The 20,167-nt window shown below is 58.0% G+C and overlaps 8 protein-coding genes across 8 annotated transcripts; 3 read left to right on the top strand and 5 right to left on the bottom strand.

The window, feature by feature from the left end:
* Nucleotides 1-22: 22 nt before the first annotated feature.
* Nucleotides 23-1,748, bottom strand: TRAVEDRAFT_128104 (uncharacterized protein; the record flags this gene model as incomplete). The annotated part of the gene is made up of 9 exons (XM_008042510.1): nucleotides 23-182; nucleotides 234-331; nucleotides 385-471; nucleotides 527-697; nucleotides 756-841; nucleotides 903-980; nucleotides 1,033-1,453; nucleotides 1,502-1,560; nucleotides 1,619-1,748. Coding segments are annotated over 9 exons (1,290 nt in total), but the record flags the coding sequence as incomplete, so codon positions are not given.
* Nucleotides 1,749-2,446: 698 nt separating this feature from the next.
* On the bottom strand, nucleotides 2,447-6,620 carry TRAVEDRAFT_30203 (Pkinase-domain-containing protein). Its single transcript, XM_008041908.1, has 5 exons — nucleotides 6,562-6,620; nucleotides 6,039-6,506; nucleotides 3,366-5,978; nucleotides 2,926-3,311; nucleotides 2,447-2,875 (listed from the first exon to the last, which is right to left on the bottom strand). Exons 2-5 carry the CDS (start codon nucleotides 6,465-6,467, stop codon nucleotides 2,854-2,856), a joined length of 3,450 nt encoding a protein of 1,149 aa, XP_008040099.1. The 5' UTR covers nucleotides 6,468-6,506; nucleotides 6,562-6,620; the 3' UTR covers nucleotides 2,447-2,853.
* Nucleotides 6,621-8,193: 1,573 nt separating this feature from the next.
* TRAVEDRAFT_170807 (FAD dependent oxidoreductase) lies at nucleotides 8,194-9,707 on the bottom strand. The gene is made up of 3 exons (XM_008042509.1): nucleotides 9,695-9,707; nucleotides 8,516-9,636; nucleotides 8,194-8,461 (listed from the first exon to the last, which is right to left on the bottom strand). Coding segments are annotated over exons 1-3 (1,230 nt in total). The 5' UTR covers nucleotides 9,696-9,707; the 3' UTR covers nucleotides 8,194-8,353.
* A 236-nt stretch (nucleotides 9,708-9,943) lies between these two features.
* On the bottom strand, nucleotides 9,944-11,263 carry TRAVEDRAFT_170804 (uncharacterized protein). The gene is made up of 5 exons (XM_008042508.1): nucleotides 11,231-11,263; nucleotides 11,049-11,181; nucleotides 10,913-10,990; nucleotides 10,610-10,857; nucleotides 9,944-10,561 (listed from the first exon to the last, which is right to left on the bottom strand). The coding sequence occupies exons 1-5, from the start codon at nucleotides 11,231-11,233 to the stop codon at nucleotides 10,178-10,180; spliced, it is 846 nt and encodes a 281-aa protein (XP_008040699.1). The 5' UTR covers nucleotides 11,234-11,263; the 3' UTR covers nucleotides 9,944-10,177.
* Nucleotides 11,264-12,018: 755 nt separating this feature from the next.
* TRAVEDRAFT_170800 (adenylosuccinate lyase) lies at nucleotides 12,019-14,137 on the top strand. Its single transcript, XM_008042507.1, has 9 exons — nucleotides 12,019-12,095; nucleotides 12,145-12,187; nucleotides 12,241-12,348; nucleotides 12,407-12,555; nucleotides 12,607-12,787; nucleotides 12,848-12,970; nucleotides 13,027-13,200; nucleotides 13,257-13,640; nucleotides 13,700-14,137. The coding sequence occupies exons 1-9, from the start codon at nucleotides 12,058-12,060 to the stop codon at nucleotides 13,952-13,954; spliced, it is 1,455 nt and encodes a 484-aa protein (XP_008040698.1). The 5' UTR covers nucleotides 12,019-12,057; the 3' UTR covers nucleotides 13,955-14,137.
* Nucleotides 14,138-14,834: 697 nt separating this feature from the next.
* Nucleotides 14,835-15,380, top strand: TRAVEDRAFT_107263 (uncharacterized protein; the record flags this gene model as incomplete). Its single annotated transcript, XM_008042506.2, has 2 exons — nucleotides 14,835-14,900; nucleotides 15,012-15,380. Coding segments are annotated over 2 exons (435 nt in total), but the record flags the coding sequence as incomplete, so codon positions are not given.
* Nucleotides 15,381-15,869: 489 nt separating this feature from the next.
* Nucleotides 15,870-16,970, bottom strand: TRAVEDRAFT_38602 (uncharacterized protein; the record flags this gene model as incomplete). The annotated part of the gene is made up of 2 exons (XM_008041943.1): nucleotides 15,870-16,537; nucleotides 16,751-16,970. 2 exons carry the CDS (start codon nucleotides 16,968-16,970, stop codon nucleotides 15,870-15,872), a joined length of 888 nt encoding a protein of 295 aa, XP_008040134.1.
* Nucleotides 16,971-17,213: 243 nt separating this feature from the next.
* Nucleotides 17,214-20,117, top strand: TRAVEDRAFT_59704 (cysteine proteinase; the record flags this gene model as incomplete). The annotated part of the gene is made up of 7 exons (XM_008042505.1): nucleotides 17,214-17,234; nucleotides 17,941-17,962; nucleotides 18,023-18,054; nucleotides 18,114-18,375; nucleotides 18,428-18,707; nucleotides 18,761-19,446; nucleotides 19,799-20,117. Coding segments are annotated over 7 exons (1,620 nt in total), but the record flags the coding sequence as incomplete, so codon positions are not given.
* Between the last annotated feature and the right edge of the window lie 50 nt (nucleotides 20,118-20,167).

The raw sequence follows: 20,167 nt of genomic DNA, 5'->3' as shown, positions 1-20,167 counted from the left end.
ATTCTCGGCGAGGGGGTGCGTTTCAGTTGGCCTGAATGAATGTAGGGACACCGGCTTTACCTTCGTAGCATAGGAGAAACTCGTCGTTTCGTATGCGGAACATTGCGATGGGCTTGCATGTGCCCGGCCGCTTGCCCAGCCCGCGCAGGTCTTCATCCAATGGGATAGTGGCACTCGAGAAGCTGATGTATGCAGAATTAGGACAAGGACACCGACGCTGCAAAGACACATACTCCTCCAGATCCATGATCTCGAAGCCTTTTGCACATAAGACACAAACTTTGGTCTTGAGGAACAGAATGTCGTGCGCGTCTGAGGGCAAGAAAAAGTCCTACACAGCCTAATCAACATATTGAGGATCACACTAGCCGTATCGTAGCGTACCTTGTAGACTACGATCTTTGGCGGTTCCTGCGCTGCCCATGGCTCCTTGGAGCGAGTTACCTCCAAAATACGGAAAACGCTGTCTAGCTATAGCAAACAGTCTGGTTAACAATCAGCCGACATCTCTGAAGCGTGTACTTACACCCTTCCTCTTCTTGGAAATGATAAGAGTTCGCCCTGCCCAGCACCCAACGCTGAAGAAGTGGATGGGCGTATGGGGATTACTTAGTCTCTGCAACCCGAATGCTGCTGGCTGCTCTCCCTGCTTGGTGTTGCTCGGCACCACACTTTCAATATCGGCCGCATGAAGCACCTGTCACAGATTGGCGGGAGGGGGTTAAAAGCTAATGTGCTTGAGCTAATCCGCCCACCTTGTCAGCTAGAAATATCAGAAAACCATACTCGGCGATAAACGCGATTTGGGTGACCATCTTCAGGGACATCACTCGTCGTATTGCTACGCAGGAGAGGAAACATTCAGCACACGTTCACCAAAATTAGGAATGCATCGGTCATACATTGCGGTCGGTTCGGCATGCCTATCCACACGCCATCCTCGCTTCCTATGGCAATGAAACGACGGCCGTCGGCCAACCCTGTCAATACAGTTCAGTACACGCCCTCAAATTCGCAAAGGACCACGCCTACCAAACGGAAGTGTGCAAAACACCCGGCCGGTCACCAACCCCGCCTGCTGCGCCGGGACCTCCTGGCTCGACGCCGTGTCCGCCGTGATCGTCTCCAGCCGGAAGATACTCCCCGCCTCCCTCACCGCCTTGCGCGCCTCGATTGCCTCGCGCATCTTCCGCCGCCACTCACTGCGCTCCTCAACAGTACGCGTGTACAGGGTATACGATGCCCCGTGCTTCCCGTGCGCCTGTATCGAAAGCGGATAGTACGTGTCCGCGCTCCCGGGGTGCGTGTCCCAGGCGAGCGCGGGGTCGGGCGAGATGCGCCCGGATGCGGAGGAGTCGCTCCGCCCGGGGCGCATCATGCGGCTGAGCGTGTTGCTGCGCTGCACGGGGCGGATCGAGAGGCTCTCGAGCGCGAGGAGCTCCAGACGCACTGGCTACAGGGCAGGTCAGCGCGTGCATCATTGCGCGGAGAATGCACGTACGGGTTTCCATACGACGTAGCGCGCGTCGGCGCCGTGGCCTTTCTGCTTCGCCATCACGACTGCGAACTTCCGTCAGCACGCGTGCGATGGCCATGCGCCGTGCCGCCGACGACTTACGGTAGTTGTCGAAAAGGACGACCCAGAGCTGCTTCCAGCTGCTCATGGCGCGCTTCAGCGGGCTATTCTCGGTCTGCCGGAAGAGCGGGCCCGCATGGACCACCTCGCGGCTGCTGTCCGTCAAGCCTAGGTCCTGTCGGGTGGTTTGTCAGTACAAAGTTTGGAAATAAGAGTAAGTTCAACTCGCTGTCACGAAGCCTGTATCTTTGAATTCTAGCTTGTCGATGTACCAGCGTGGGCTGAACATGCGCGCATCTCTGGTATCTGCAGCATGGCCAAAAATGTGAATTAGCCACGGTCCTCGCAAAGCAACCACGCAAGAGATGCGCGCGTTACCTGCATGTGCATCGCTATTCCCGTCCGTTGGGTGAAGAATCATGACTGATAGAACGTTCTCCTGGCTGTTACAGGATTGATGTGGTCAGGATTAAGATGTTGTGGGCCACAGTGGCGCCGCGGCGGTCTGGAGGTATAGACACAAGAACAAAGCACGCCTGGAAAGTTATGTCACCGAGAAAGCATTTCAGATGCTGCGCAGCAACGAACTATATCCGCAAGGCCGTGCAGCGGGGGAGAGGCACTGCCGTTGCGTCGAGGCTGGGCGACGTCGTGATGGTCAACACTCATGCCAACACGGTCGCCGTCATCGTCCCCAGCCGCCACCAGAGGCGCGCGCCTCTACCCCCAAACATCAGCACACCCGCTGCTGATCTGGGCCATGCTTGGAAGTCGGAGCCACGTCTGTCGGGTCGAGGAAGCCAATGGTATATGTATTTTGCGGATTACTTATGAGTGCGCAGAACGGGGTACGGATGCTGTAGCTATGACATGATTGCGGATCCTCCGAAACCTGGGATATCATATACTCGGGAAGCGGCAAGTGACTAAGTAAGAAAAAACGGGACAGACAGACGATCTCTCGAGCGGCGTCCAGAGGAGAACCGGGCACGATAACGGAGGGGGAGCGAAGAGGAAGCGCGGACGGGAAGGCCAAGACCAATATGGTTACCAGGAGAAAGAGAAGAGAGAACAAGGGCCGGAGCGGGAAGTCAGGGGAGATGGGGGTGTGGGGAGTGAGGTGGGAGAGAATTAGGCGGAAACTAAGCGTAAGGGGACACGAGCCTGAGCCGTATGGACAGTGCGGGAGCGATGGTATGACACATGTATGTACGATGCTGCGAACGCGAGAGTCATGCCGATGCGAGGCCGGGAGGTATACTTGTGCACGGTGTTGCTCACCGCTGGAGGTCGGCACGTCTGCAAAAACGTTAGTGTCCCCACGCATCTCACGCCAAGAAGGTACTCACTGTCTAAGGTTATCGTACAGGAACTTGTAGCTCCGCAGGTTACCCTTCAATCTCCTGATATCCAGACTGTACGTGTCGTCCAAACGGTCCAGCCGCGTCAGCTCCACCGAGAAGCGCACTTCGTCGCCGGCATCTTGTACTGTGTCGCCGTAGATCGTCTCCAAAGAGATGGGCGAAGGCACCTCGCCTGAGCCCGCAGGGGCCGCGCCGACGAGAACGGTATCGGAAGCGGCCTCGGACTCGAGGGACGGCGAGACCTGGTGGAGCGTACCAGTCGAGACTTGGGACGACTGGCGGCGCATCAGCAGGCCTCTTAGCATTCCGCCAGTGGAGGCACTGAAAGAAGTGTTGGACTGCGAAGGAAGAGGCAAGCCGCGCTTGTCGACCTGCAATCATTGGGTATCAGCATCAAGTTATTCCGCGGCAACAACAATACATACCCCTCCCGAAGCTGCTGAGCCGACCATAGTGAACGCTGCCAGGCTGCCAGAGCCATCGCGCAACCCGAGACCAGCGCGCTTCTTCTTCGGCCGGATGCACCTATACTTGTATTCGTGTTCGATGTCGATGTCGATGCCCATGCCTTCCAGCACTAGCTTGACGTGCTTCATGACCTCCGGCGGCGAGCCCGTCGTGATCGTCGTTTGGTCCACCGCACCGTGGTGAACACGCAAGTTGGCGCGGGCGGGCGTGAACTGCTTGCGCATGAATTCTGTGAGGCTGTGCGGCGCGAACGACGCGTCCGACGGCGTCGCCGTAAGCGGGAGCGGGGAGTGCAGCTTGTCTGACCCGGGCGTGGTGAGGTTTTGCGCGGCCGACGTGTTGATAGCGTACGGCGCGGCCGTCGTCGGTCGCTGAGCGGAACGCTCGGTATCCGCAGGCGGCGGCACAACCTTCTCGGTCTCCTCCTCGGAGAGCTCGGCGCGGCCCTTGCTCTTCGAGCGGAACCACTGCATGACCTTGCTCGCCTTGACCGTCGACGCCGGGATCGGCACGCGCTGGCTCTTCCAGGAGGCTGTAGAGTACCCGGCGGCCTCGTCCTGTCCGGAGCGCAGCGCCTGCGGCGTCTTCGGCGGCACCGCGGGCGCATCGCGTTCGTCGGGGGTGCGCGACTTCTCGAGCGCAACGTCCGGCTTCTCCTTCATCGGCGTCTCGGCGCCCTTCTTCGACCGTGCCTTTATCGAGCTGCGGATGGGTGCGACCATCACGGTGAGGGTGTTGCGCCTCGACTTCTTGCCGTTCACGGTGCCGCTTGGGCTGAGTAGCGTTGCATCCGTGCTAGTGTCTGCAGCGCTGGCTGCTGACGACGGGACCTGCACGCTCGACGGCCGGCGCCCGATGTCCTTCATCGAGGAAGGCGGCACGTCTCTGGAAGAGGACCGCCCAACCGACTTCTGGCTCTGCGAGGGCGTTCGTCCGACTGTGCCGTTGGACTGCTCCGCATTCGATCCGGAGGTGAACATCTTTGATAGACCGATCTTGTCGATGGACAGCCCCTTCTTGTGGCGGCTCTGCTTCGATGATCCCGAACCCGTCGATCCGTTACTGCCGTTCTGGTAGTGCGCCAGCTTCTCGTCCGACGGTGCGAGGGGGGTTCCGGGAGGACCAGTGACCTCGATAGATACAACTGGCGCGTGCTCGGGGGAGACAGGGACGACAGGAGACGAAGCAGACTTCGGAGGCGTGATCTCCTGTCGCTGCCGTGAACTCGACGAAGGCGTGCCCGGAAGGGGCTTCTGCGACGACCGGCGCTCGATGTCTGAAGACTGCTTCCTCGCCGTGCGCTCCTGCGAAGGAGAGGACCCGTTGACGTTGATACGGGTCCGCTCGCGCTGAGGCTCTGGCTGTGCATCCGACTCTCCGTACTCGACCTGAATAGTATGGCGATTGGGTGCCTTCCGCTTCGACTCTGGGGACGTCGTTTTGACAGGTGCATAAGAGGTAGGAGGAGGAGCGGTGGACCTGGGTGCATCGCTGTCGACTTGCATCCTGTCCTCGTGGATGCCGTTGGAGACGTCCATAGGAGCCATGCCCGAGGGGAGAGAAATAGAAGGGACTTCCTGAGACGGCGAGGGAGCGAAAGGGTCGTCGTCGAGACCAAGAGGGGAGGAGGTTGGGAGAACGATCGCAGAGTTAACGCCACGACGGCCAGCGCTGGAAGGTGCAGAGGTCTCGTACAGGAACTCGGGCTGAGCCTGCTGCGCATACCGCTGTTCGCGATGGCTCCGCGAGCCAGAAGGCGACGTAGAGGGGGCATATGCGTCGGTCCTGGCACTTTGACTGCGTGCTATCTTCGAAGCTGAAGCGTCCGTCGCAGCTGCTTGCTTCATCTGCTTCTGGTACGCAAGCCGTTTCTGGTGGTGTTGCTCGATAGCAGTTCGCTCGACCTCCGCGACGGTCTTCTGGAAGACATGGGCACAGGGGGCAAGCCATTCATGGGCCATGATAGTGGGGAGATCTGCACGACGCGCAGGATCGGGAACGAGCATGATTGAGAGCAGGTCTCGCGCTTCCTTGGAGATGTAGTCGGGGAAAGACAGGGGTGTGTTGACGATATACTTGTACAGCAGGTTGATGTTGTCACCGTCCGGGTTAGCGGGGTCGTCGTCAAATGGGAGGTAACCCGCCAGCATCGCATACAAGATGACGCCGCAAGACCAGATGTCGACCGCAGAGCCGACGTACAGGCCGTCGGAAATGACGAGCTCAGGTGCAGCATAGCAGGGAGACCCACAGCTGGTCTGCATGAGATCGTCTGACCGGTGTTCAAAGCGGTTGGCAAAGCCGAAGTCCGTGATGATGACATTCCGGTTACGGTCCAGGAGCAGGTTCTCGAGCTTGAGGTCCCGATGAACGATTTTCTTTTGGTGGATGTACCAGACGCCGGAGATGAGTTGGGAGAACAACTTGCAAGCATCCTTCTCCCGCAAATAGCGATGGGCGAGGATGTGGTCGAACAACTCGCCGCCCGACGCGTACTCGAGGATGATACCAATGTACTTGTCCGTTTCGATAACGTCGTAGAGTCGGACGATGTTGGGATGTTTGAGGGTCTAGCGTCCGCACGTTTATGCGCGTCCTCGGGATATGATCACAGCTCATGAAACACGCACCCGCAAGACCTCGATCTCTCGTTCCACCTTCGACATGCGCACGCTGGAGTCGATGTTGCCTCGTCGAATAAGCTTCACGGCGACCTCTTCGCCCCATTGCATGTGAAGCCCGAGTTTGACCTTGCCGAACTCCCCTTCGCCCAAGGTCTGTAGGAGGAGGTATGGTCCGAACTTGGGGATAGTCCGCCTCGGGTGGGCTGCTGCGTACTCCATAGCAGCAGGGTGAGAGTAGATGTCACGGTAGCCAGGCTGCTCCTCCTGTTGGGGCTGGGAGGTCACGACAGTATGCGAAGCACGTTTGCGCGACGCCGACTGCGAGTTGGCAGCATTCGAACTGGTCGGCTGCACAGAGACAGGCCTCGCACCATGCTGGCGCGAGGGACCAGGCTGGGAGCCATCGGGAACTTGCAGGCTGGAGAACGGATCCATGGCTGGGGGGAGTGGGTGATCCGGAGAAAGTGAACCAGGCTGAACGCACGATGTGAGAAAAGATGAGGAAAAGAAGACGCTGACACAAACATACGGGCTAAGCGACGCGACAACGTGATAGCGTGATGTTGCGCCCGTCGGCAGAGCTTCAGGGACGACGACGTCGACAAGGAGAGTGGTGGTGGGCGGATGAGAACAAGAGTTCGCTGTGGCCGACAGCGCAGGGCTCGGGGTGGTAGCAGAACAAAGAATGGCAGGTCCCGGCGAGAAGCAAGAACGTGTGTCCTGTTCTGACTAAGCAAGCGGGGACTGATGGGGGCACGGGGAACGGTGAGGGTCTTCCGGACGACCGCGGACTCAGAGCACGCTGCTCGTCGTTGTGAAACGGGTGTTGGTCGATGCCCGAAACAGCGAGCTCGTCGCGGCGGCTCGTCCACGTGGCGCGCTAGTTACGCTCAACACCGTCCCGATTAGTCTACCTCCAATTTGCTTCCGGCCCCCGTCGGCATACCTCGGCATCGAGCCGTACTTACAGGCTATCGGGGAGCCGGGGACTCTAGAAAGTGCACGGATTCGACATACTACAAAAACCCATATACATCTTCGAAAGACTGTCATAGTACCACCAAAATAAGTTTCATATACACTCGATAACGGAGGCTGGTGCGAGCTGCTTTGCAAGCTTAGAATTACTGCAGAACAATCGCTTCAAAGTTTACGGGCTAATTTGCCAGCTCAAACGTTTGCAGTCTCTGAATTCAGTGGACAAGGACGGAGAGCCTTGCGGCAGGCACTGGCAGGCACTGGTAGGGTGAGGAACGTAGCGAAGCGGTGAGGCTCAAGGATTCGCTCCATTGACTCCGAGTCCTGTCAAGATCCCTCGGGCGAAGATTCGCTGTAACATATTTGGGAAGTGTATATTGAAGGCATCAAACAGCCAGCACACAGAGGACGTACGTTGTCAGCGCCGGATTCACAACATCCAGTCCCTTCAACCACTCAACGATTCCTCGGCCGCGATGGGCGTCTCAACCCAACCTGCAACAGCCGGCGTTCATTAAACTTACGACATGCTCGCAGACTAACCGTGAACGAAAACGTACCTGGCGCGCAATAACCTCGAACCGTCCCTCCGGGCCAATCTTCGCGATCTTGTTCTTCACAGAGGCACAGCCGGTGCATGCAACGAAGCAGCGTTCTCCTGCTCGGCGTGCCGGCGCCCAAGTCGCCTCTGGGTCCGCACATCCCCCCTAGGCCTGCCGCAGTCCGCGCAGCTACTCCCGCCCCGCGCGCGCCGACCTATGTGTTTCGTGTGCATCAGCCGTGTGCGATGTCGGAGGGGTGACAGGGAAGGCGCAAGGGTGCAGAGCGGCGCGCCCGCGGGCGCACGGTGGCATGGTGAAACAGGCACTGCGGGGGACCGGAAGTACTGACGTAGGAAGCTGCGCGCGGTGGCGAGTCCGATACCGCCGCTTGTCCCTGTGAAGTACGTAGAGATGTTAGTTGCATATATTGGGATGTCGAGTTGGAGCTTCTGGGAACTCACCTGTCAGGATGATGTAGACGTCTTGCGGAGTATGATATGCCGCTTTGCATAACGCTGTTGGTCATACGTCTACTAGTACTATCGCTTGCCTCTAGATCTAGGCGAAGCACATCCAGCAAAGTTCTTCAGAGTGTATGCGTAATACGTATACTGAAAGCACTGATCACTCAGAGTGTGAGACATCTATAAGGAGATATATGAATACAAGGCACAATCTATCGATACAACTTCGGGTCGTCGTCGTCGTTGGACGTGTCCTGCTCCTGAGTTTTTTCCACAGGGGCTCGAGCCCTCGGAGAAAAGGCGCGAGGGAAAAAGCGCACGCGAGTAACCTCTACGCTTACAAGAATTGCGACGGCTTCAGCTTGTTCAAGTTTGCGCACTTGATCTTCCCGTCAAACACGAGCTCCGCGATGGCCTTCGCCGTCCCTGGAGCATTGCAGATTCCCTACCATGCGCAACGATTTAGCGTCTCCATGCATCTGGCTAGGAGCTCACTTACCCAGCACGTATGTCCGGTAGCGACGACCAGGCCCTCCGCAATCTCCTTCGCCTCGCCCACAATCGGCCCTCCGCCGGTGCTCACGACCGGAAGAAAGCACGCCTGGCGGCGCTCCACCTCGCCCTCGCGCAGCTCCCGGGATATACTCGCGACGTGCTCCCGAATGCTGTCGCAAGCTTCTGCGTCGACGACGACGTCGTCCACCGTGTCCGGCACCGCAGAGTCGTCGCCCGGTCCGCAGCAATACACCTCGTCCGTCGGCCGCGCGTAGATCTCCGGACTGACGCGCACGCCTGCCCCCGGCAGGGCGATCTCGGTGAAGAGCACATAGGGCGCGATGCGCGTACCGGGCGTCGGGCGGATGGTGATGCTGTGCGCGCGCGTCCCGATGATGGGCAACGCGGGGACGATCTTGGGCGACCATGCGCCCGCGGCGAGAATGACGTGTGTCGCGGGGAGGATCTGCGGGTCGTCCGTACCAGGTGCGGTGTAGGTGACCCCGGTTGCGCGCCGCGTGCTCCCGCTGTCGCTGACGTTGACGGCGGTGACCCTGCCCTGCACGAGCGCAACGCCGTGTGCCTGTGCGAGTTCGAGCATGCTCGTCGTGAAGAGGTACGGGTGCACCTGGGCGGTCGCCCCCTTCGGCGCCATGGGCGAGTATGCTTCTGTCAACGCAGGCTCCACCCAGTTGAGGTCGTCCGGTAGTCCGGTCGCTGCTCGTTGCTTCTTCGCCTCGTCGGGGTCGAGCCCGAGCGTCTTCTCCAGGCTCTTCCGCTTTCCGCCCGCCCCGACCCCGCTCCCAGACTCACCAGACAACTCACCGCGGCCTTCCCAGCTGCCACAGTTTACAAAACGCCAGCCCCAGCGCTCGGTGCCGTTATGCTCCTCCGCAAGGCGGACATGTTCTGGGAATGAGACGTTCACGAGCTCCTTCGGATACGCCCACTTCGCCACGAGCCCGCCGGCTTTTCCAGAGGCGCCCTGCGCCACGCCATTCTTTGATGCCTCGATGAGAGTAATGGTGGTAGAAGATCCGTCGAATTTGGGGTGCGAGGCGAGGTAGTAAGCTGTTGTGCAGCCGATAATGCCACCGCCGACTATCACAATTGTTTGAGCGACCACTGCCATTGACCTGTGAGTCGCTCGAGAAACCGTCGTCCTGAGAACATCCTCACGCACTTGTCGCTATCACAGAGTAGGAATCTGGGTTCGTAAAGGATCTGAGAAGGTGTGAAGCTGTAGAAGATGAGTGTGAGAGTGAGAGTGCATGCAGACGATTGCGACGTGCGCACTCACCTAACAATGACATCATATGATCTCAGCGGGCCGTCTGGCCGCCGCGGTAAAAAGAAAAGCAGACACCGGCCCTACCACATACATACATATGATGAGTGAAGGGCGCGAACATTGAAGGAGGTGAGTATGGAAGGAAGTCGGGGAGGTAGATTAGCGGAGAGCATAGGCAAGGATTGATGTGGACAGCAACAGCATGTAATCATAACAACAGATACCTAGACACATCCAAGCCTAGCTAATAATGTCCAAGTGCCCTACAGATACATACACCTATCGCAGGTGCGCCCATGAGCGCAAGAACATAGGGCCTCAATGCAATCCATGGGAGGTTCGCGGCGCGCATATACCCCGACCGGTAACAGGATCTCACAGTCGCTTCAGGGCCTTCTTCCGCTTCTCACCACCCGCCCCAGTGGTTACCGCCGCTCGCTTGACCGCCTTGTTTGTCGCCGTAGCATCTGTGGGTACATTGACCGCGATGTTGGAATCTGCTGTTCCAAGAGGTGATGGCGAAGGTAGGCGCTCCTTCGTTGCTGTCTTCTTCTCAGCGGATAGATTCGGCGACGGCGTCGTGGACGGATAGGTGTTGGGCGTTGATGGATGAAGGGGCTGTGACGGGGTGGATGGTGGCGGAGATGTGGCTTTCGAGGATATTGTTGTGGTTGCGGTTGGCAGAACTTTCGACGTCGAAGCCGCCGGCGTAGCGGTAGCTTCTGACGCCGATGGTGTGTTGAATTCCGCCGGCCGCACCTGCTTGGTGTAAGTAGTGGTGAGGACGTATATTTCATGTCAACATACCTTTGGTTTCGCGTGCACGCTCGTGATGAGCCGTGCGCGCTCACAATACGTGTTGTAGTCCTCGAGCAGCAGTTTTCCAGCCTCCTCATCCAACGCGGACTCGGGATTGGGGTAGATGAGCAAGCACTTCACCGTGAGAAGGATGTGGCCTATTCCATAAGCCGACTTCCAGTCTTTCTTGAGCGTGTTCACACAAATCTCGCCTGATGTCGAGACATTCGGATGAAAGATCTTGGTGGAGAACCAACCTATGAAGGACCGCTATGAGTATACGGGGCGTGAACAACCGGTAGACATACGCACATTTCGGTGGCGCGGCGGGGAACTCCTCCGTGAATTGGAACCTAACCCTAAAGTATCCTCCCGCATACGGCGTGCCCTCTGCATCAAACGCGTTGTAAGCCCAGGTATGAAGGGAATGAAAACTGAGGATGCGCACCTGGGCCCTCGATGATGCCTGTCACGTCCAACATGTTGTCTTCGTTCGTAACGACGCGTATTCCCTCAGGGGGATTGGTTCGGAGCTCAGCAAGCTCGCGCATGAGACGGCGCAGGACGGCAGGAGGGACAGACTACTCCAGACGTTAGTCCCACGACAGAATAGAAGTATATGAGACATACCATGGCTCGAGGATGAGAGGCGGAAAGAGCGGGATGCTCGTATGCGTGTTGAAGTTGTGGTTCGAAGTCAACCAGGGTGGCGCCCGATCCATCTCCGACCGGCCCTAATCCTGCGCGGCGATTGTGACGTAACATGTCACAATCTACCGACCGCCGTGACATTCATGGTCTAAGTATGCACCTGTGGCAAGGGCTCCTACGGCCGATCACCAAGGCGTTGAACTTCTCGCTAAATAGCCAGTATGTTTTTATACCACTTGGATAAATTTCAGGCGCACAAGTCGCGATGCAAACATGCACAGCTGCATGCTATGGCTAAGTAGCCTGAGGGTTCAAAAGTATCCTAACTTCTGAGAGGTCACTAGCGCAGTCAGACGTGCGATTTGAGCATCTTGATAGTGGTTCAGACTTGACTTTTGCGAGCAACTGGGCTCACATGCACGAGTCCCATATTCGAAATCCACCGACAGGGCATTTCGATGGTACTGTTGAGTTTGCTCATTAGAGAGACGTAAATAGATTTAACCGGAGACTGTACCCGTTGGAGAGGTCTTCCGGAAGATTTAAGGCCATAAGCACATATGGAAGATGTTCAGACAAGAAGGCGATCCCACCGAATTGCGCAGCTCTTTGAAGATGCTGTACATGTGACAATCCTGCTTTCCTCTTTTGGATTGCTGATCTGTGATGTGACTCATTTGAAGATCGGCTGGATCATTTCGAGATCTCCAGCGAGATGCACCAACTCACTCAGCGTTCACTCACTCGCTCACTCACTCACTCACTCCCCCGGTTGCTCAAACCACTTCTACCATCCGCACGATAAAATGGAGGCTTTCGACACATATCAGACGCCACTTTCAAGGTATATTTTCTCGCACGCAACCCCAGACTTCTTTCTGACAGCGCTGTAGCCGGTATGCAAGCAAGGAAATGGCCCACCTGTTCTCCCCGGCAGTATGCCTCGTCGGATTCACTTGTACTATCAAAAAACTCAGTCATCTGCATAGAACCGCTTTTTCACCTGGCGGAAGTTGTGGCTGAACCTCGCCGTCGCGGAGAAGGAACTCGGGCTCCCCATCTCTGATGAGGCCGTCGAGCAGATGAAGGCGAACCTTGTACGCATATTTCTGCACCGGCTTGACTGCGCGCGGCGGATGCTAACAGTCCAAGTAGCATTTGGACCCGGAACAGTTTGAGATCGCGGCCGTCGAGGAGAAGAAGAGGCGTCATGATGTGATGGCGCACGTCCATACTTTTGGGCAAGTCGCGCCTGCCGCCGCGGGCATCATTCACCTGGGAGCGACATCCTGCTATGTGACCGAGTGAGCGAAACGCTTCTTCACCTCTTGATTAGACTCTCATTCTGCCTATAGCAACGCGGACCTCATCTTCATCCGCGAAGCACTCACGCTCCTCCTTGCAAAACTCGCAACCGTGATCGACCGCTTTGCGACGTTCGCGGAGCAATACCGCGATCTCCCTACGCTCGGGTTCACGCACTTCCAGCCCGCCCAATTGACCACCGTCGGGAAGCGTGCCACACTCTGGATTCAGGTACGAGGACCTCTTGTTTGGTCGATGTATGCGCCCTGAGCCGACCGCGCGGGGAAATAGGAACTGCTCTGGGATCTGCGCAACATCAAGCGCGCAAGAGACGATCTCGGCTTCCGTGGTGTCAAGGGCACGACGGGCACGCAAGCTAGCTTCCTCACTCTGTTTGACGGTGACCATGACAAGGTGCGTGTTCAGCACATGCACGACTGGTGTTGGCATTTTTTACCGTGCGATGCCAGGTCGAAGAGCTTGACCGCCGTGTCACCGAGCTGTCTGGGTTTGGCTATGCGTATCCGGTCTCCTCCCAGACATACTCCCGGAAAATCGACGTCGACGTCCTCGCGCCCCTGGCCAGTTTCGGTGCGACAGCGCACAAGCTCGCCACCGACTTGCGTCTCCTCGCTAACCTGAAGGTACGCATCCGGGTCAGTGAACAGCTGGGCACTCTAACATAATATGCCGGGCTTAGGAAGTTGAGGAGCCCTTCGAGTCGACGCAGATCGGGTCCTCCGCGATGGCATACAAGCGGAACCCGATGCGCTCCGAGCGGATCTGCAGTCTCGCGCGGCACCTCATGACGATCCAGCAGAACGCCCTCGGCACCGCAAGTGTGCAGTGGTTCGAGCGCACGCTCGACGACAGCGCCAACAGGCGCATCACGCTTCCCGAGGCGTTTCTCACCGCGGACATCGTGCTCACGACGCTGCAGAATGTGTCCGAGGGCCTGGTCGTGTACCCGAAGGTCATCGCGCGCCGCATCTCGCAGGAGCTGCCCTTCATGGCCACGGAGAACATCATCATGGCCATCGTGAAGAGCGGCGGGGATCGCCAAGAGGCGCACGAGAAGATCCGAGTGCGTCCTTTTCGACTCCTTAACGGAGGAGAACCTGCTGATATCCAATCTACCCTCAGGTCCTGTCGCACGAAGCGGGCCACCAGGTCAAGCATCTTGGGCTGGAGAACGACCTTATTGAACGTGTTCGCGCGGACCCGTACTTCGACCCGATCAAGGGCCAGCTCGAGGCGTTGCTCGAGCCCAAGAGCTTCATTGGACGTGCGCCGCAGCAGGTCGACAAGTTCCTTGCGGAGTGGGTACGCCCTGCGCTTGCCGACAACGAGTTCCAGGCTGCGCTCGGCAAGGCGGGCAAGGCAGAGCTGAATGTATGAGGTCGGGAGCCGAGGTGGTTTGTGAAAGAAAGAGACGAAATTGTGCGACATGTATCGATATATATGAAAAGAAGGTCCGTGCATTGTATTGACATCCTTATCTCGTTGCCTTACCCTTCGACTTCCGCCCTGCGACAATATTGCGCCTTCTTTAGTGTTCTTACGTAGAGATAACCACGAATGAGAGCGTACACCTCATCAGATCGGTCTACGCATGGGTAACCGTTTACATTACGCGAGCAGCCTATGCTGACGCCTCACCTTGAGTGAACCAAAAGCATATTGCCTGCGCAGACGAGTCGTTGCACCTCACACGGGAACTTGGCAACTATGACTTCCGCTTGGTGCTGGGCGCTCGTGTGTAACATGGAGATCTGCGCATTGGACTCGTGAGTGGATCGTCGCATCTCCTGTGTCTTAGCTGACAAGCAGGTCGGGTTTTCTCGGAACCAGGACTGTATGAGAGCGTACAAGCGTCCCTGACCGACGGCGCCGGCTCACCATAGGGGCGTGAGAAACGATCGATTACCCCGCATTTCCCCAGAGATGGGCCGTCCCGTGGCCATTCTGCCCGCTTGTCTGCACTTGTTGACGCGACCTGGCCCATCCCAGCTGACTGCGTTTGCAGCACAGGCGTGGGGCTCGCTGATATAAACAGGATGCCGCCGTTTTGCCCCCACCTGTCTTGCTTCCAACCACCACAGCCCCTCTCGACGGCCGCTGCACTCCCGGCCCCAGGTCTCTCGCCTCAGACTAGATCTGTTGTTCGGCACTGCACACCCTTGAACTAGACCTAGACGTACGATCATCATGGTCGGTCGTTCCCTTTACACCCGTAATGGATCGGATGTGCTCATATACCTCTGCGCAGCCGGCTCATGACGACCACCGCGACGAGGCTCACGTCCACAGCCTCAGGCTCGCGCTTGGCTCCATCCTCTCTCCAGTGAGTACAGCAGCGTCTTTGACTTGAACTCTCGCCACCCTCCCCCTTCATGCTGCACCGGGCTCCCTTTGTCATACGCGCTCGGAGAGCGAGCCTTAACGCCGCACGCAGAAACGTCCGCTCCCAGCCCGATCCTCGACCACGTCGGGCACCGCCAGCCCCGCGCTGCATTGCCCTCACTCCGCCATCCCCCTCGCAGCGTCTCTATCCTCATCCAGCTCCCACGGGTCCCCTCTTTCCACGCCCACGGGCACCCCCATGTCGCACGCCCACCACCAGCCGGCGCATCCCGCCGTCGAGTCCTCAGCCGTGCACGGCCTGGACGACGCCCACCCGCGCGCACCAGACGCGGTGAACGCGAGGCTACCAGTCGCCGGCGGCGTGTCCGGGAGCTCGACGCCCGGCGGGCGCACGAACTTCATCGGCACGCTGCAGTCGAAGAGTGCGTGGGATGCGCTCATCCACGGGTCCTGGGTATGAAGTATTTGCGCGCGGTCGCCGCCGCTGCTTCTATAGACGTCTCCGCTTAGAGGGTGGGTGCGCCGGTCGGGTTCGTATCCCCTTTGGACCACGGTACACGGTACATGGCATACGCGATACGCGAGCTGGCGCTCTCTGGTACATACGCTGACGCACAGTCTACTGCCGTTATGTTCGCATGTCTTCGGGCTGCTTATGCGTTTGGGTGCTGACTGATATGGCCACTGGTTACCTTCCTTACTGCAATGTCCTTCATACCTGCCTCCTTAGGGCGCTGTAGTTTATGTACATGTATTTCTTGTGAATAGCACATGTGTATGCGAGATATTGAGGGTGACAGAGGCCTGAGAACGAAGATCGCAAGAGTACATGTTAAGTAAGAATATACAAAGGATACAAAATTCCAGATCACGGACAGTGTCCGTGGGCAGTACGTACAGTAGGTGTATTGATACAGAGCTCGAGCAAGCAAAAGCACTACAACAAGGATCAACGGATGCCATGGTTGGGGTTCGCAGCTATCCATCCCCGGAGCTCCCTCACCAGCTTCCTCGCGGAGTCTTCCAGCGTCTCCTCCCTCGTGCGCGGCACCTGCACGATCGTCTTCTTGCGCTCCTTCGTCAAGAGCACGATCCCCACTGCCCTCGGAGAATACGACACCGACAGCGCATGGAACGGCAGCGCCTGATTCGTCGTGCGGGTCACGACCCTCGATTTGCCGGCCGAGCTGCCCACGCCGCTCGCGCACTTCTTCGGGGGACATGGCGACGAGACGAGGGGGGTGGTGCCGGATGACGACAGGACCGAGACGACGCCGTCTCGTCGACCATAGGCACGGACGAGATCTTCCAGGCGCGCCCGCGGCTGCATGAGGTCGAAGAGGTCCTTAAAGCTCTCCTCGCGCTCGAGGTGAAGCTCGGATTCGTCTGCCCAAACGTCCTCGCGCACCTTGAGGGCGATGTAGAGATCGAGCACGCGCGTTTCCCGCTGCATCGACTGCAGTGGGAGAAGCGGTGACGAGAGTGGGGAGGATGAAGAAGCGTATGCGGCGAAGGGGCTGTCCGGCAGCGATAGCGGGAAGGGGTCGGAGGTATACGGCGGGCGGATGAGCGAGGCGTAGGCGGGGAGGTACGTGGAGCGGAGGACGTGCATACATGCTGCACAAGGTGTCAGCATCGGGTGTACACAGACTCAGTGCCGTCATACGGAACTCTCAGACGCGGATGGGAGGGAGCACATATCTCTGATTTCGCCTCTTCTACTACGTGATACGTACAGGAGAGCGTCGATACAGGATATGGGGGCGAAGGGAAGGGTGTAGTCTTCCGCGAGGCTCTCTTGTCCGAGTGCGACGATATGATTGAACTCACCAACGTATAATGCCCGATTAACGAGCCGTAGGCTCATTGTAAGCCAGTAAAGCACCTTCCGTTGGTTCTTCAACGTTCCTGGGGGGAACGTCTCGTAGACGATTCGTAACAAGAGGTGTGGGGGCAGTGTAACCAGTGTCGGAGGAGGTCGGTTATGCGAGGGGAACGGTGGTGGGCTGACAGGGTCCGGCAGAGCGTAGGGCGGGGGAGGGGGATACATCGTGACTGTCTTCTCGTCAAGGATCACCATGGTTGGGTGCTAGAAATACAGCGAGCGGGCGGGTATTTGGGACGCCAGGCGACGATACTTGTGACCGATAGCGACGGAAAGATCTGTGTTTCTACCGTCGAGTTAGGTCCGCGATGCTGCGGATTGCGCAGGGATCAATAGCAAGGTGGCCGTCTGAGTTCAGAAGCAGCTGCGGGGCAAGACAGAGGGGTGTACGGCGTCGTCGACGTCTCGATGGAGGGGCCTGGGAGGAATGTCCCCACGCAGCCACAGGAGTGCGATCCGCAGGCTGGACACACCGACGTGAGAACGGAGGCAGATGACTGGTCGATTAATATTATCAGCCCCGTCAGCAAAAGAACGAGTTCACTGTCAGAGAAACTCACAAGCTTGTGCTCGTCGTGCAGCACGATGTCGCGAACGTGGTGATCGACGTCGACGGCGACGACGACAGGCTGCGCTGCCACTGCGCCCCGCCATTGCCACTAGTTCTGCCAGCTTCTGCCCCACGGACCACGCCAGACCACGCCTCACGGCGCAAGGCCGGCGACCGGGCCGCTCGATCTCGGAAGCTGACAGCTCGGGCAGAGTCGGCGCTCAAAACGATCAGCGACGGATGCAGCTCCGCTCGGAAATGCTGCCCTCGGATTCAGACAGATCTTTCTGTCAAGTCCTCTCAATACTCTCTTGAGCTGAACCTCCTGCAGCTCATCGTTTCCTACATCGCCTTCCACCACATTGCGACTCGTGCAGTACCCAACGAACACTTCTCGGAGTCGTTGGAAACGAAGATCCACCGTGACCCATCAAAGTCTAAGCCACCTTTACCGGTGTCAGAAGTCCCTTGGAGTCGAGACCCCGGAACACCACTTTGCCGGTTGGTTTTCAACCACCTCGACCCCATCGTCGACGACAACGAACACGAACCACATTCTCACCTATGGGTCCCCCAAAGCGAAAGCATGCTCGCCAGGCCCCGCAGAGTGAGTTTATCGTGTGGGCTGTCGTCCTACGATGACTGATCGCATAGCGTCATCTGCCAGTGCGGTCCCGCACGACGAGGAGCAGGGGCAAGGTGAGCAGCCTGACCGTTATCGTAGCGCGCCCCATGTTGAATCACATCTTGCGCTTAAGCCCATCTCTACCAACCCCGAGGAGAACAGCCAGATGCTGGATGCGCAGCTCCGCCAGCTCGGGCTGTATGCCGCACACACGATCGGCGACGGGAACTGCCTGTTCAGGGCGCTTTCCGACCAGCTATACGGCACGCCCTCTTCCCACCCTAAGCTAAGACAGGACATATGCGACTGGATCGAAGCGCACAAAGAACGCTATGCCCCCTTCGTCGAGGACGAGCGAGGGCTCGAACATCATCTATCCTGTATGCGCCAACCAGGTATGTCACTTGAACCGTCTGCCGCAGCACAGCATTTTGACAAGACACATAGCGACATACGGCGGCCACCTCGAACTCTCCGCTTTTGCGCACATGACGAAGCGGAATGTCAAGGTCATTCAACCTGGTCTCGTGTACGTCATCGAGTGGGATGCTGGGGGCGACTTCGCGGACGAGCCTGCGGAGGCAGAGACGTCTCCGTCGGCGGATGATACGGCCCTAGACAGCCGCGAGAAACGTCGGCAAAGACGAGAGCGACTCCGTTCCGCATCGGATAAGCACGTATGGGATGCTGGAGAGCTCACGACATCTCAAGGCACTGTCTACGTTGCGTACGTCTACTCTAGTCGATCTCTCATACGCATGGAATCTGATCGAGATCCAGCTATCATGATTGGGAACATTTTTCGTCAATCAGGAACCTTCGAGGGCCGCACACAGGCCTGCCGAACGTGTCCGAGATGCCTGCACCGGACGGGGAGCCGTCTTCTCCTCCGCCGTCGAAGAGGAAGCCTGTATCGAAGGTCAAAGCAAAGCCTACCAAGGCACGGGAACCGAAGAAGGTAGATGCGCCTGTCTTATCTATAACGGATGAAGACGCGCTACCATCCACACCTTCGCAAATCCCGTTACCTATCTCCACTTCCCCCTCTCCACCGCCCACCTCTGCGCCGTCGTCGCAGGCATCTGCGTTCCCTGCTATCCCGTCGTTAGAGCCACATTCATATCGCTCACCGAAACGAACGTTCGACGAATCTTCCGCATCATCGCAAGCCACTTCAGAGAGCTCGCAAAGCGCAGCCAAGCGTGCGAAGAGCTCCTCTCGCACGCCTTCCACCTTGAACACGGAGTCGACAAACACGTCCGCTCTCGCTGGCAAGGACTTAACCATGTATACCGACGATATGGATACGCCAGACCTGTCCGCTTCCGGATCATCGGCGGAGTCGGTCAGCTCGCTGTCGTCGCTGTCCTCCTCACCATCAGCGACACCTCCCCCTCCTGATCCTCCGGTGGAGAAGCCTCTCACTCGTCGCCAGCGGAAGAAACTTGGGCTTCCACGCCCTAGGGATGTTATGGGAAGAGGATGCGAGTGTATGCGATGTCCAGATATGCTTGACTTGAGATAAGATGCAGAGGTGAGATGGACGGCCGTCATAGACGCCGATGTTGAGTCGCGCTGACTGCCAGGCGCGAGCGAGGGAAGAGCGCTGTCCAGCGTGCTCTTATATCTTCAGCTCCCTGAAACCACGGACGTCCACGCGTCCTGTCCCGTTCTTCCGCCATTCGGCGTTCGCTTCCTGGTCCTCCTCGGAAGTATCATCCCCGGCTGTCTTGTTCGACGTCTTCTGAAACTTGCCGCCGGGAATGACGATCTTGCCAGCGCTTCGCGTTCGCGCCCCCGTACGGCCTACTGCGGCGACCCATCCCATTCCGCAACAATGGACTCGATACCCCACAACCAAGTATTCCATGTCGTCGCACTGTTCATCGCTAGTTCCTCCGCTCGGATCGTTGTATCATCAGCATCTCCTCGCATCTCATCACCCGGACCCTCCTCTTGTCTTGCTCTCCGCCATGAAGACGTGTTTCACGACCCTCACGATTCACGACTTACGACGTCGCACGCGTTCTGCCCCCGCTTGGAGAGCCCTCCGCTGGTCACCATGCCTCGGCGTCACGTACAATTATATCGTCATACGTATTGCACCTCCGCATCTACATCGCACTGTGATACCTCCCCACTATTTATGGTCCATGACTGTCCATACGCATTCCCGCTTGCAATGTG

This window comes from Trametes versicolor, assembly GCF_000271585.1.
Source record: "Trametes versicolor FP-101664 SS1 unplaced genomic scaffold TRAVEscaffold_8, whole genome shotgun sequence".
Taxonomy (NCBI): domain Eukaryota; kingdom Fungi; phylum Basidiomycota; class Agaricomycetes; order Polyporales; family Polyporaceae; genus Trametes; species Trametes versicolor.
The sequence above is the reverse complement of the archived record's forward strand: the minus strand, read 5'-3'. Positions and strand labels throughout refer to the sequence as shown.

Excerpts from the sequence above, each read along its gene's own strand:
- TRAVEDRAFT_170800 (XM_008042507.1), top strand. The coding sequence starts at position 12,058 with ATGGAGGCTTTCGACACATATCAGACGCCACTTTCAAG. Across the intron at positions 12,096-12,144 it reads TATCAGACGCCACTTTCAAG|CCGGTATGCAAGCAAGGAAA; the intron begins GTATATTTTCTC and ends ACAGCGCTGTAG. Across the intron at positions 12,188-12,240 it reads CCCACCTGTTCTCCCCGGCA|AACCGCTTTTTCACCTGGCG; the intron begins GTATGCCTCGTC and ends TCATCTGCATAG.
- TRAVEDRAFT_30203 (XM_008041908.1), bottom strand. The coding sequence starts at position 6,467 with ATGGATCCGTTCTCCAGCCTGCAAGTTCCCGATGGCTCCCAGCCTGGT. Across the intron at positions 5,979-6,038 it reads GAGAGATCGAGGTCTTGCGG|ACCCTCAAACATCCCAACAT; the intron begins GTGCGTGTTTCA and ends TGCGGACGCTAG. Across the intron at positions 2,876-2,925 it reads CTGTACGATAACCTTAGACA|ACGTGCCGACCTCCAGCGGT; the intron begins GTGAGTACCTTC and ends ACGTTTTTGCAG.
- TRAVEDRAFT_170807 (XM_008042509.1), bottom strand. Across the intron at positions 8,462-8,515 it reads CTACCGGACATACGTGCTGG|GGAATCTGCAATGCTCCAGG; the intron begins GTAAGTGAGCTC and ends TGCGCATGGTAG.
- TRAVEDRAFT_170804 (XM_008042508.1), bottom strand. Across the intron at positions 10,858-10,912 it reads CCCCGCCGCGCCACCGAAAT|GTTGGTTCTCCACCAAGATC; the intron begins GTGCGTATGTCT and ends GGTCCTTCATAG. Across the intron at positions 10,562-10,609 it reads GCGTGCACGCGAAACCAAAG|GTGCGGCCGGCGGAATTCAA; the intron begins GTATGTTGACAT and ends TACACCAAGCAG.